The sequence below is a fragment of the Alligator mississippiensis genome, chromosome 11 (genome assembly GCF_030867095.1).
Source record: "Alligator mississippiensis isolate rAllMis1 chromosome 11, rAllMis1, whole genome shotgun sequence".
In the NCBI taxonomy this organism is placed as follows: domain Eukaryota; kingdom Metazoa; phylum Chordata; order Crocodylia; family Alligatoridae; genus Alligator; species Alligator mississippiensis.
Window position 1 is genome coordinate 53,883,101 of NC_081834.1, and position 13,717 is coordinate 53,896,817.

At 51.8% G+C, this 13,717-nt stretch overlaps 1 protein-coding gene and 1 long non-coding RNA gene across 3 annotated transcripts; one reads left to right on the plus strand and one right to left on the minus strand.

The window, feature by feature from the left end:
* Positions 1-6,309: 6,309 nt before the first annotated feature.
* Positions 6,310-7,684, minus strand: LOC109280997 (uncharacterized). Its single transcript, XR_009455703.1, has 2 exons — positions 7,470-7,684; positions 6,310-6,739 (listed from the first exon to the last, which is right to left on the minus strand). It is a non-coding gene; the product is annotated as an uncharacterized LOC109280997 (long non-coding RNA).
* Positions 7,685-7,761: 77 nt separating this feature from the next.
* Positions 7,762-9,627, plus strand: LOC106737987 (uncharacterized). 2 transcript variants are annotated; one of them, XM_014600616.3, is made up of 2 exons: positions 7,762-7,849; positions 8,401-9,627. In XM_014600616.3, the coding sequence occupies exons 1-2, from the start codon at positions 7,762-7,764 to the stop codon at positions 9,366-9,368; spliced, it is 1,056 nt and encodes a 351-aa protein (XP_014456102.2). In that variant the 3' UTR covers positions 9,369-9,627. The 2 variants fall into 2 exon arrangements, with proteins under 2 accessions (XP_014456102.2, XP_059571074.1); XM_059715091.1 differs by lacking the exon at positions 7,762-7,849 and adding an exon at positions 8,058-8,146.
* The last annotated feature ends 4,090 nt before the right edge of the window (positions 9,628-13,717 follow it).

Below are 13,717 nucleotides of genomic sequence, written 5' to 3' on the forward strand. Positions count from 1 at the left end.
AACCATGGCATTAACCATCAACTTTAAATTCCCTATTGCTTAGCATAAATATATCCGAACTGTTGGTCTCATGATTTTAGATCTTAAATTTAGTATAAGAAAAATGTTTATGTAAGGTCTGTGATATGTCTGGCATGTTTGAAAAGAGGTAATGAAAGAATAAGTGATGTATGCATGTGACAGTCTGAAGGAAGACAGTCCTCTTGCAGCAGGTGACAATAGCCTTCTGTGGTTTAAAAATTAAAGGTTGCAGCGATGTCAAGTCAGCAGTTAAGGATTGCCAAATACTAAATCATGCCTTCACCCTGATGGCTGAAGATTACAAGCAACATCCCCCACAAAGATTGCAGACCACGAAGGCAGAAGATCCTGTCCTACCAATCCCAGCCTGCCAACAGGACAAGAAGTATGACCTTTGCATCTGACTCAGTATGGATAGCTTGTACGGATAGCTATCACTATAAAGAATGAACACAAATAAAAGGCTTTAGGTCTGTCCACCTCCAAGACGGGGTTTTGGGCACGTCCAACAAGACCTGACTCCATTCCTTGTGGTCATCTGGCTGGCCACCAGATTGACCCAAGCATCTTTACAACTTGGTAACACCTTAATCTTTGCAGAACTGTCTAACTATCTGTGTGTGTGCTTGTTTCTTTTGTATGTATGGATGAATGAATAATTGAGTATGTATGGGAATGAGTGAAGCTGATAACTTTATTGTTCTTTATTCCTTTTAGGTTGTATGTTTTATGTTCCTATAAATGTGGCGTTGTGTCCTATCCCCTGATAAGATTCCCATTTGTTTTCAATTTACACTCTATGTCCTGTGTGTACAACATCTGCCCAGGCAGCAGTGAGCTCCTGGCCCTGGCTCCCTGACCAGGGGCAGGGACCTTGGAAAATGCTATAGGGGCTGGGACCTACTCCACCCCTGCAGCTCCTTCCAAGCCCCGTGTCTTGATCACCTGACTGGGGCATGGGGCTGGGATCTCCCCCAGATGGAGACTGTTCCCAGCCCCTTCCCCACACATGGGATGGAGGCTGGGAAGCCTATTCCCTGCTGAGCTTCGTGAGCGCAGAGCTTGGTGGGGAACAGGCTGGGGAGCTTGTTCCCCGTACAGCTCCAGGAGCATGGACCTGGATGGGGAAGAAGCTGGGGACCGTGTTCCCCACTTAGCTCCGTGAGCATGGAACTGGATGGGGACCGAGCTGAGAGCCTGTGTCCTGCTCAGTTCCAAGAGCACGGAGCTGAGAGGGAACGAGTTCCCCTGCCTGTTCTCCACCCAGCTCCATGCTTGCTAAACTGGGTGAAACAGGCTCCCCAGTCCCCACTAGCAGGGAACTTCTAGCACTGGCTCCGTACCATGGGGCCAGTGCTGGGATACCCTTATCTCCTAGTGCAGGCTCTGCAATCATGGAGCTGGTGCTGGGAGATAAGACTCTCCCAGTGATGGCGGAGCAGGGACTAGGATATAAGGATCTCCTCACTTCCAGAGGTGATGGCAGATAGGGCTTAGAACTCCCTGCTGCCCCCTGGTGGAGGGCTGACCGGGAGCGGATTTACTCCTGGCCAGGCATCTACAGAAGCATTACTGTGCTGCTACTAATCGAAAATAAATTTGCTATTTGCGTTTGCAGGTAGCCAATTTACTTGTGATTAGCAAGGTTTACTGCATAGTAAGCATTTGCACATGTAGATGCACATGCTTACTGCACAGGAAACTATGCTACTGCACAGTTAAGCGTCTCGTGTAGATACACCCAGAAAGTCCCAGTCAACTGCTTGGCAAGTGGTGGATCAGTACAGGCCCTGCAGCAGCAATTGCTCCAGTCTCCAGGAAAACCAACAGGTGTCATGGCTCTGTGCCTGCTCCATGATCTCAGTGCCAGGGAGGAGTCAGCCCTCTGGGCATTGACTACAGAACTGGTCTGGAGCACCATGCTTTGGCTGGAGACCAGCTGTCTCCACAGGGCAGGGCAGGGCAGGGCTAGGCAGGGCAGTTGAGATAGGAGCTGGGCACAGTGACTTGAGCCTGGTTGCTTTGCTCCATGAACCCTGGTGGCAGGGAACAGGTATGGTGGGTAAAGACATGGGGAAGCGCATGCTTAGAGGAAGATCAGAAGGAACAGCTGGCTTTGGCCTCATGCCTCTGCTGTGCCCACTATGGTGGGGTCTGCCTGTCACAGATGCACTGCAGGGGATCTGGCCCTATGACAACAGCTGCCAACCTGCTGCTCCATTCCTCGTTCTGCTCCATTATTTATGGTCTGTCACCCAGCTCCAGTTCCCATTCACAAGCTGAATACACCTCTTTCAAGCTAGAATCCTGTTGTTCCCTATGGAGCCAGGCCAGGGCCAAGTAAGGGATGCCAGGCCTTGGCTTCATCTCTGTGTTGTGAGTAGCTGGTGAGAGGATGCCCAGGCTCCCTTGATACTCCAAAGGACTCCTGTGTCCTGGAACAGGGGTTTCTCCACATAGGGACTTCTGTGGGGGCCACCCTCCTGCCTGGGCACCAGCAAGAGCTCTGACAGACTCTTGTCATCCTTCATTCAAGTGAAAGCTGGGAGGGAAGAAGGGGATCAACAAGTGTGGATAGAGGTGACTCATAGATTCATAGATGTTAGGTCAGAAGGGACCTCAGTAGGTCATTGAGTCCAACCCCCTGCCCTGGGCAGGAAAGAGCGCTAGGGTCAGATGACCCCAGCCAGGTGCTTGTCCAGTCTCCTCTTGAAGACCCCCTAGGGTAGAGGAGAGCACCACCTCCCTTGGAAGCCCATTCCAGATTCTGGCAACCCTTACTGTGAAGAAGTTCTTTCTAAAGCCCAACCTAAATCTGCTCTCCATCAATTTGTGGCCATTGTTCCTAGTTACTCCAGGGGGTGCCCTAGTAAAAAGAGCATCTCCTATTCCCTGCTGCCCTCCCATGATGAATTTATAGGCAGCTACAAGATCACCTCTCAGCCTTCTCTTGTGAAGGCTGAAGAGATCCAGGTCCCTCAGTCTCGCCTCGTAGGGCCTTGCCTACAGGCCTCTGACCATACGAGTGGCCTCCTCTGAACCCTCTCAAGATTCTCCTCATCCCTCTTTAAGTGCGGCACCCAAAACTGGATGCAGTACTCCAACTGCGGCCTGACCAGTGCTGTATAGAGGGGAAGCATCACTTCCCTAGACCTGATTGTCAAGCATCTGCTAATGCATGATAAAGTGCAGTTAGCCTTGTTAATCATTTCATCATATCGACGACTCATGTTCGTTGTGGAGTCAACTGTGACTCCAGGCCTTTCTGCTGCTGTGCTGCTGAGAAGGTCATCCCCCAACCTGGAAGTGTGTTGGTGGTTCTTTTTGCCCAGGTGCAGCGCTTTGCACTTGTCTTTGTTGAACTGCATCCTACTTCATTCTGCCCATTTTTCTAACCTGTCCAGATCAGTCCGGATCCATTCCCTACCCTCTGGTGTGTTAACTTTGCCCCATAATTTGGTATGATCTGTGAACTTGGACAGGGTGCTCTCTATGCCCTCATCCAAGTCACTGATGAAGACATTGAATAGCACCAGTCCAAGGACCAAGCCTTGCAAAACTCCACTGCCCACCTCTTTCCAGGTTGATACCGACCTGTCCTCCACCACTCTCTGGGTGTGACCCCTAAGCTAATTTGCCCCCCACCTGACCATGTAATCATGTACATCACAGCCTGTCAGATTATTTACGAGAACAGAATGAGATACCATATCGAAGGGTTTCTTAAAGTCTAGGCAGATGACATCTACCTCAACTCCTGTGTCTAAGCATTTGGTGACCTGGTCATAAAAAGAAACAAGGTTAGTCAGGCAGGATCTACCTGCAGTGAATCCATGCTGATTTCCTTTCAGCATTATTTCCCATGTTGGGCTCCCACAAATGAGATCCTTAATGATTTTTTCCAGAGTTTTCCCAAGGATAGAGGTGAGACTAACTGGCCTATAGTTTCCTGGTTTGTCCCTCCTCCCCTTCTTGAAAATAGGGACCACACTGGCCCTTTTCCAGTCCTCTGGGACCTGATCTGAGCACCTTGAGTGCTCGAACAGCCATACCAGTGGCTCTGCTATGACACTGGCCAATTCCTTCAGCACCCTTGGATGAAGTTCATCCAGGGCTGCTTATCTGACCACATCCAGCCCCTCTAAGTGCCCCTTCACTAAGTCTGCACTAACAGTTGGTGGGCTGGTGTCCATCCTGTGTCTATCTATGATCCAAGTGGGAGATTTGTCTTGGTCTGTGTCTAGGAATACAGACGCAAAGAACTCATTAAAGAGCTCAGCTTTGTCCCCTCTCTCTGCAATTGCCCTAGTTTGTCCTGCAGGGGTCCTATGCTACCCTGTGCCTTCCTTTTGCTCCCTATATACCTGAAGAAGGACTTCTTGTTGTCCTTAAGTTTTGTCGACAGCCTAAATTCTAATCCTGCTTTGTCCTTCCTGACTGATTCCCTGCAAGTGCGAGCCAGGAAGATATATTCCTCCTTGGTAGCTACCCCGTTTCCACAGCCTGTATATCTCTTTCTTTGCCCTTGGGCTTTCCTGGACTTCCCTGTTTAGCCAAGAGGGCTTCTTGGCCCCTTTGTCCCCTTTTATGTGCAATGGGATTGTCTCCTTCTGCGCCCATAGGATCACTCCCTTGAGGAATGACCACCCTTCCTGGACCCCCATTTCACCCATGCTCTTGAGCTTTAACACCTCACTAACTAATCTCCTGAGCACACTGAAGTTAGACTTTCTGAAGTCTAGCACTTCAGCCCTGCTGGTTAGTTTACCCGCCCTTTGCCAGACAGTGAATTCAATCAATCAATGGTCACTATCCCCTAGTTACCTTGTACCTGCAGATCCTGCCCCAGGTCATCCCCTGTAGCTAATACCAAGTCCAGCAAGGCTTTTCCCCTAGTGGGATCGTATACCTCCTGTGTTAGGTGGAGATCCTGTACGCAGGTTATGAATCTACATGAGTGGTTAGATTTGGCTGACTGCTCCTCCCAGCACGTCAGGGTAGTTGAGGTCACCCACGACAACCATATCTCTCAACCGTACGGCCTCTGAGAGCTGTCTGGAGAATTGCAGGTCTAGCTCATCCTCCTGGTGTGGCGGTCTATAGTAGACCCCCACTACCAAGTCCCTTTCCCCCCAACCCCCTTGTATCCTGACCCACAGTACCTCAGTTTGGCCCTCCTCTGATCAATCCAGGAGTGGTCCTGGTGGGGCTGCCCTTAGCATCACTTAACTTACTCAACTGGACCTTGGTCCTATTCATCACCACACCTTCAGTTCACTAATAACAACTATTTTGCTCCCTTCTGGCCCTTCTGGCACCACTCATGCCATGCTAGCACTAGGCTAGGCTTATGGACACCAGTTTGGCCCTAATCACCATAGAGGCACTAATCATGGCTTCCAGCCTCCCCCATAGCCACCCCCATGCCTCATGGGTCTTACTCTAATTCCATTCACTTGCTCAGGCATCAGCCCCTCACTTCCAGCCCCTCCACTTGGGCATCGGCCCCTTGGTCCCTAGCCCTTGCAGGGCTGCTTCCTCGCTCCTGGGTTTAATCCTCATTTCTAAGAAAGAGCAGGGTCTAATGAATCAGGGTACCACTGGGTTTCTCCCAGACTTATTTCTCTTCCCAGCCCTCTTTACCATTCCTTACTTCTGCCCTCCCTGCTTGGATGGGGACTGGTCTATAAATGCTATTTGGCCACCTGACATAGGACCCTCCAGATCCTAGCAGAGAGAAACCATCAGAGGAGAGTTTATCCGGAAGCAGCGTGCCTTTTCTCCTTCCCTTCAATATGCCTGCTCTGATGTAATTACAGGCTAATCTGAGTAGGAAACAGGGCAAAGAGCTGAACCCAGACCGGGCCCTCTCTGGGAAGCTTCTGAGAGAACAAAGACTCCATGGCTAGTGTGGCTTAATGCACAAGTGGACGGTGCTCAAATACAATGGTGATGAGCACAGACTCAAGCCTGATGCAGAACAGAAGTTTAAATTAGAGTAAGATGCGTGGGTCAGGATGCATCTCCACATATTCTGTGATAGCTCATGTTTCTCAAGCTGATGCTAGGGAGTGCTGTGCAGCAGGGAATGGGCTGGAGGTATCAGATGCGGAGTGCTCACAACAGTGCCCCTGTGCAGTATTAGAGGGTGCTGTGCGTGAAGATGAGTGGGGCTCAGTAGAGAGCCCTCTCCCCTCACCATCAGTGCTGACCTCAATGCCAGGGCATGGTGCTGGGGGGGGGGGGGGCTGCAGGGAGCCCCACGACTAAACACCACCAAGAAACAGATTGTAATTTGTAGCCATCAGAGGCATTTATTTGGGGAGGGACTGAGATGTCGGGGGACATCCATTACATTCACCTCTCTTTCCAAAATGGGGTGGAGACGTTAGCTTCCTTCTTGTTCTGGTCATACCACACCAGCACTGTGATACTGGCAGCTCCTGCTCTGAACTCTAGCCAGCACCCATCGGCCTGGACAACAAGCTGGATATTCTCTAAGTGCCTGTACATTGTGATGTCCTTCTTGAAGTCCACCACCAGCTCCAGGGCCCGGCAAATGGTGATGGCCAGGCCTTCAGTCAGCATCCCAGTCCTCTCTAGCTCATTCTTCTTTCCCAGGACATCAATTGGCCTCAGCTCATTCTTGCACTGCACAGTCTCTTCCATGCTGAGGCCAGAGGGTTATTTATGATCTGTCTGGGAGTTCTCAGAGCACCTGTTTGGACCCACAAAATGAAATCAGCATGAAGAAAGAAGAGGAAGGTGTTTGTGGGATGGGGGAAACAGGACATTGCTGTGGTTCAGAATCTCAGTTCACATCCAAAACAAAACTAAGGTTCATCCAAAACAAAACGCGGGGGCTCTGGGACCTCGGGTCAGGGAGGAGCAGGTCAGGAGTGAGGGGCACTGGGTTGGGACTGGCCAGCTATCTTTACAAATGGGTCCTGGTACAAAAAGTTGAGAAGCACTGATCTAGAGGCCCTTTGATTGCAGCACCACCCATGGGGCAGCTTCTGTGTCTCCCAGCAGTAGGTGCTGGGGAAGGGGCTTGGGGAACCCAGAGGGGGCTGATGCAGCCCCAGTGCAGTCACAGGTGCTGATTTATTTTTGCAGTGGGCCCCGGGATAGTGGGGGGAGGTAAAATGCACATGCACGGGGCCTCTTGCATCCTGCCCCCAAGAATTGCAAGAAGTCCCTAGCAGGCTGGAGCACTGCCCTCCTGCAAGGGGGAACCTGCCGCTTCCCCATCCCTGCACGATGCTGCAACTCCAGGACAAATCCTGTCCCGCAGTCATGCACCCCGGGACCGAGACTTGAGGTTCCCATTGTGGGACTGTCCCACCCACTAGGGTGGGCCTCTCCAAAAACCCACCCTAGTGCCCACACATGCCCAACTCTCTGCGAGTGCATCCAGTGGCAGGAGCCGTTCTCCCTGATAGACTTACCTGCAGGCAGCTGGGCCCTAGCTTGCAGACCTCTTCTATTCTGTTTGTCTTTCTCCCTCTTTCTTGCCCAGTTCAGGCCTCAAATTTGCTGTCCCCAGCCCCTGGGTGAAGCTGGGAGCTGATTCAGAAAGGGCAGCAGCTTCAGCACACATAAGGGAGCATGCCCAGCTCCCTGCCTTCAGCCTTAGCTCACTTGCTCCCAAAGGGCTCTCCCCCCTCCCACAGCAAAGAACTGAGAACCGAAACAGAACAGCCTGGAGTCCCTCCCCTTCTGGGTGTGTTTCGGAGAAGGATGTCCATCAGTTTTCAGTCTCTTGTCAGGCTGCTGCACGGATCAGAGGTCCAGGCAGCCCACATGCAGCTCATGGGCAGAGGCAGGGGTAAGCAGCAGCCCCCCAGCCATGCTGGAGCTCCCCAACCCACTGCCCTCCCCTCTCTGCGCTGCCCGTGCCTCCCTCCCAGCCTGTCGTGCTTTCAGCACAGCAGAGCGCAGCTGTTGTTGGCGCCAGAGACAGGCCGGGAGTGCAGCGCTGCAGAGACCCAACAGCCATTAGAGGAAGGAGCTGGGCTCTCGGCCTGGCTTGGGAGGGAAGGGGAAGGGAGCGCAGTGAGCTAGTGCTGCTTGTCGGGACTCCTGGGGTGTCTCCCCCAGGCAAATTGCAGGGCCACCCGACCTGGTAAGAACTGGGGTGTTTGCAGGGAGCCTAGGCACAGGGGTCTGCCTGCCTGCGCTCTGCTTTAGCAGGAGGGCTTGCCCTGCAGTTCTGGGTTAGGTGTCCAGCCGAACCCCAGAGAAACACCCGCGACTCCTGCGCTACCCAGGTGGCAAATATAAGCTTGGAGGTGGGAGGAGAGTGTGGCAGGTTAGGTGTGGGAGCCCCGGTTCGTTGTCACCCTACCTGCACTCCTCACTCCCCCTCTTCTCTCCCAGCTCTCGCCAGGATGAAGGACGACGAGAGCCTGTCAGAGCCCCTGCTGGTGCCTGGGCAGGAGGGTGGTCCCTGTGGAAACTCCTCCAAAGAGAAGCACACAGGAGTCTTTGGGAGAGTCAGGGGAGCCTGGGCATCCTGTTGCCAGGTGTCTGCAGCACCGACGTGGGTCCGAGGCCTGGCTCCTCTCACTTGGCAATGCTCTGTAAGGAAAAGCAAGCCCTCAGATGGTGTGTGGCTTCTGTTTTGCATTCTCCTGATCATCATGTTGGCTCTGCTTGATCAGGCATGGTTCTCGTCAAGCCTGTACAGGCACCAGAGCACAATGGTCATGGGGCGCTGTGGGCAGACCACGCCCTGCAGGCACCCAGAGCCGCCCCATCCCCAGGAGCTGAGTGTCGGGAGCCTGCTGAGAGCCCGGAGCCAGGCCCAGCGCCCGGGGGCTTACCGGGACTGCCTGGACGTGGCGCTGCGCGAGTTCCGCCGGGAGCCGGCCGTGGTGCAGAGCAACGCCCGGCTGATGCTGGACTGTAATGGGACAGCCCAGGCTTTCCAGTCTGGGAAGAGGCAGGCCCAGATCCAGGTGGCCTGGATCGCTGGCAAGGCAAAGTACAACATTCAAGTCAACAGCACTGAGGCCTATGTGTCCAGGCTGAAGCTCAGACAGTTCCCCCTCAATCTCACCAGCCTGCTAAGTGTGCAGCAGGACCTCACCTTCCGTAGGGCCCCGGAGCTGGTGGGACAGTGCCTGGAGCGGGCAGTGCAGGAGGTCTCACGGGTGCTGGAGTGCCTGCTGTGGGACGCTCAGCTGGTGGTGACGTGTGGGGGCGCCGAACTGACCTTCGTCTCTGGGGAGGGGCACAGAAAGATGAATGTGTATGCAGATGGCAATGGGACGGTCCAGTACTGGGAGCAGCCGGTCGGGTGGCTAGTGCGGTTTGCCCAGCTACTGAACGTGAACTGGTGCTGAGTGTCAGGCTAGGAGTGACAGAGCAGGGTGGGGAACTGGAGTAGGGTTGGCATTTGGCGTCATGGGGCCAGATCCCCACTGTGGTGAATTTGCTGTGGCTCTATCAGAGCCACTGGGACCAAATTCCCAGGTGGTGCAGGACAGGCTGTGCCCACTGGGCTCTCCCCTTGCACTGATGTAAACCAGGTAGCCACACAGTTAGAGTGTGTGGGCCCAGATCAGGTCGATCCCATCATGGTGGGCACAGCAGGTGTAGAAGTACAAAGCTAGCACTTCTGGCTGCATCTTTCCTATACCGGGCTTAGGAGGCAGGTGCTGGACTCAGGGTACTCCTGGGTTATGTTCCAGGCTCTGCCATTTTGGGTAGAGGTGCACTGATCCATTGTTCTGATATCAGATCGGCATCGGTATAAAGAAAATTTTCTGTATCAGTAATCAGCCCAATGCAGGTGATAATCTGTACGATCAATGCCCATGCATGTGCGCAGCCGCAGCGCAGCACGTAGGCAGTGAGGAACACGGCTAGCAGTGTGGAGAGCTGCCTGCACGTAGTAAGTCTGGTGTTGTGGAAGGGGAGGGAAATGGCACTGGGGGGAGGTCAAGGTCCCTGTAGTGAGGGAGGGTGTGGGGCGGGGCAGGGGCAGTCTAGCCAGGGTGGGGCAGGTGTGGAACAGAACCGTGGCTTGTCCAGGGGAGTGGGGGAAGAGGGGGGTGGGGGGTGGCTGCTGTGCTCTGCTAGTCCGGGAGGGCATGTTGGGGGGGGGGGGGGGGGATCTGCCCAGCTGGGTAGAGCCCGGCACAGCCTGGCCCCAGACCTCCTGGTGCAGATCCAGGGACACACACTCCCCACATGCCCTCCTGCATGAGTGGTGGGAGCAGTGGCGGGAGCCCCCTCCCCACCCCCTTTGCTTTCCAGGCATGCCCCAGCCCTGACCCCAACCCCCAACCCCACCCCGGATGGCATAGATCCAGAGGCTAGACGCCTCCCTGCCCCCAGACCAGCCACTTGCGGCTCTATCCTGTGCCCCTTCCCGCCCTGGCTGGGCAGCTCCTGCCCCAGCCTCAGCCCACCCCAACCCTTACCTCAGGGGCCTTGATATGCTTCCCTCCCAGCCCCCACACCCGCCACCCCCAGACTTACCACCTGCACACAGCTGTATTGGAAATTGGATTGGTATCAGCCAATATGTTCCCTGAAAAATCAGTTATCAGTCTTGGCCCCAAAAATCTCTATCGGTGTACCCCTAATTGCAGGCAACTGATTTTTCGTCTGATTCTCTTTTCATTGGATTCATTTAGACCAGTGGTGCTCGACCTTCTGGGCCTTCAGGCTGGGGGAGTGACATGGGGTCAATCCTTGGCTGGATCCAGCATGGCATCCACACACACGGGTAGTTCATGGGTGCAATCCAGCACTCTGGCCTGGCCCTGTGTGTTGGGTCATGCTGTGGAATGACACTGCGTGCCAAATTCGGCTACAGGTCAACTGTGCACACCGATATGGTCTGGCAGGAAGGGCCATGTCCCTAGCCAATGGGACTCCCCGTGGGGTAAGAAATTTGTCAGTGGGGCCTTGGTGGCAGGATTAATTGCTGTGAATCTGGGAGCAATTCATGCTACCACCACTCTTGCCCCACCAACATGTCATATTGAATGTAATAGTTTGAATGTTTGTAATAGTTGCCCATTAGCAAGTTTAGAAAAAGACAAGATTTATCTTCTTATCTAGGCCATTGTTTTGGTCTACAAATGGAAGGTCTTGACTTTGCTCAAAGTCTTAACTCTTGAATTTTATCTTTAGAGGCCTTTAACAAAGTTAACATAAAAATGACCCTTAAGCAAATATCCCAAATTCCGGAGATCAAACCCTAGGGCCTTTTGACAAGATTGGAAATAAAAAATCAATTCAGTGATATGGAAATTCCCTAAAGTAATTAGAATAGTCAAGAAAGAAACTGATTACCAAGCAAAAGAATCTGTTGAGTAAGATCTGAGCCCAAATTTGGGAGTAGTGACAGGTTTGGGTAGGAGGGGCCCAAGACGGCAACTCACTCAAAAAAAACTGTAACCTACTGTCCCAATTTGGAGGTAACCTCACTTGCAGAGCATCAAAGGAAGAATCGCAAGTGTAGGCTGGATCAGATTGATCACCTGAACCACCCTCTCCGTGAACACAAACCTCTTAGTTCACGCTGAAGCTGCGGAGCGCCCGAAAGGGACTGAAGGAAGGGGACTTGTTCCTTTCACTGCTGAGGCGAGCCCATTGAACCGTACTACTGAGGCCAACCCATTAAATTGTACTACTGAGTGTAGTGCGCAGGTTTGTTATTACCCTGAAATAGAATAGTTTTCTGATAGCATACTGTTAGGTTAACAATAATTTGGATTATTAAGAAGTATTAGCTTTACAGCTGAATACAAGGCATAACCTGTGGCCTAGCAATGCAGCTGACCACAAGGCAGAATGATAGCTAAGCCTTTGCTTGTGTCAAGTAATCATTTTAACTGTATGAAGCATTTTCTGAGTTAAAAAGTGGATCTGTGTCTGTGTGCTGAAAAATCAGCTACAGCAAGAAGCAAGATAAGACAGGGAAGCCATTGTTCTGGGTGCAGTGGATGTGTCCTTGAGAAGTATCTACTACTGTGTAAGGTTTTGCTAACATATTATAATGTTACTGTTACTTAACTTTTAGCTTTTAAAAAGTGCTAGTTCAGCTTAATAGAAATATGCTGTTACAAAGATTTGTAAAGCACCGCCCAAGTATTGCTTTTGTTAACCCTGTAAGTCTTGCCTTATTGTAATAAGTATAAAAGATCGCCTCACCCTGGAGGGTGGCCATTTTGCCTTTTGCTGGTTTTATGGTCTTTGCTTGAGCAAATAAACAGCTGTCTTTCTTTATCCGCGTTGTCTGTCTATCAAATTACAGCTAGACAACGGACCTTAGGGAGGTTTCTCCCACCACAATTTGGCACCCCAGATGGGACCCATCTAGCTTGGCGCCTTTGGAGACCTCCATCCCCTGACACCCCAGCACGCACCAGGTGAGTTCACCTATTGGGTTAGTCTCGGGAGGTGGATAGTCCCCTCAGGACCAATAAGGCGGGATCCTCAAATTGGGTAAAGGAAATGTACCGGTGAGTACCTCAGGTCAGGTATGTTTTTGGTTTCTATCTGGTTTCTGGTTTTCTGGTTTTAACCTCTTGAGGTCTCTGGAAGCAGTCTTTGAAGATATCTGTCTGCTGATTTAAATGCTGTTAGAGCCAGCAGCCTAGCCGAAAGGTGAAAGACACGGATATAAGGTAGAAATGCTGTTATAACGGCCAATGACTAGGATCTCGGACTCAAGACACCCCTCCTCACAGAGAAAGCCAGTGGGGTCCAAGAACACCGGTTGTTTTACGTGGACGAAACAACTTTTAGGCAGGTAGGACTTAGGGAAATAAGACTGCTTGTGCTTGGATATAATCATGGGTTCTGGCCTAGGATATTCACCCCTTGATTATATGGTCAGGAATTGAAAACATTTGGAGGGACGGGCAGAACTGTCCAAGTCTTGTATGGCAGAACTCTGTTTAATTAATTCGACGTCTCATACGTCTCAGTTAGATTTGGGAAGACAATGGCCAAAATATGGATCATTTGACCCAAATTGTCTGGCTGCCTTACGAAAGATGTTGGAGGACCTCTGTCTCGACCTAATGAATTATTGGTATTTATGAGACAATGTTGCTAGTAAACCTTTAGCTACCCTGACCCCTGCATCTTTCCTGAATTTGTTAGCTCCCCTTCAATGTCCAAAACCTGCTGCACCACCGTCATATTCAGAAGATGATTACAGACCCATGCCTTGGCCCCCTAATGTACCATTGATACCACCTCCAATGTTTGAACCCCAAAACATTGCACCCGGGCCGGCCGAGGGACTGGGAAATCTTCGGGAGGCATCACCTCGATTGTCTCTCTCGGAATCCCCGAGTCCTGGATCTGGAGAGGGATCCAGAGATCCCTCTCCAGATTCCAGTTCCACTGTGATTTCAAATCGCACTCGTCAAAAATTGTCTAAGCCTTCACTTCAGTTACCTCTAAAAGAATACCCTGTGCCTGGTGAGGGTGGAGAAGTTATCAGTCACTGAAAACACGCTCCGTTCTCCACCACCGACCTCTTAAACTGGCAAGAAAACACCCCCAGGCTCAGAGATAATCCCGAAGTAGTTCTAAGGCACTTCAAAACCATTTTCATGACTCATAACCCCTCCTGGTCAGATGTCATGCAGCTTCTTGAAAGCCTCTTAACCTCAGACAAGAACACCCTTCAGACTACTTTAAAAGACTCTGTAAAGCTATACGT

What these genes read in the sequence shown, in the direction of transcription:
- LOC106737987 (XM_014600616.3), top strand. Translation starts at nt 7,762, where the DNA reads ATGTCCATCAGTTTTCAGTCTCTTGTCAGGCTGCTGCACGGATCAGAG. An exon ending in GCTCATGGGCAGAGGCAGGG is followed by an intron (nt 7,850 to 8,400) that starts GTAAGCAGCAGC and finishes CTTCTCTCCCAG; the next exon opens with CTCTCGCCAGGATGAAGGAC.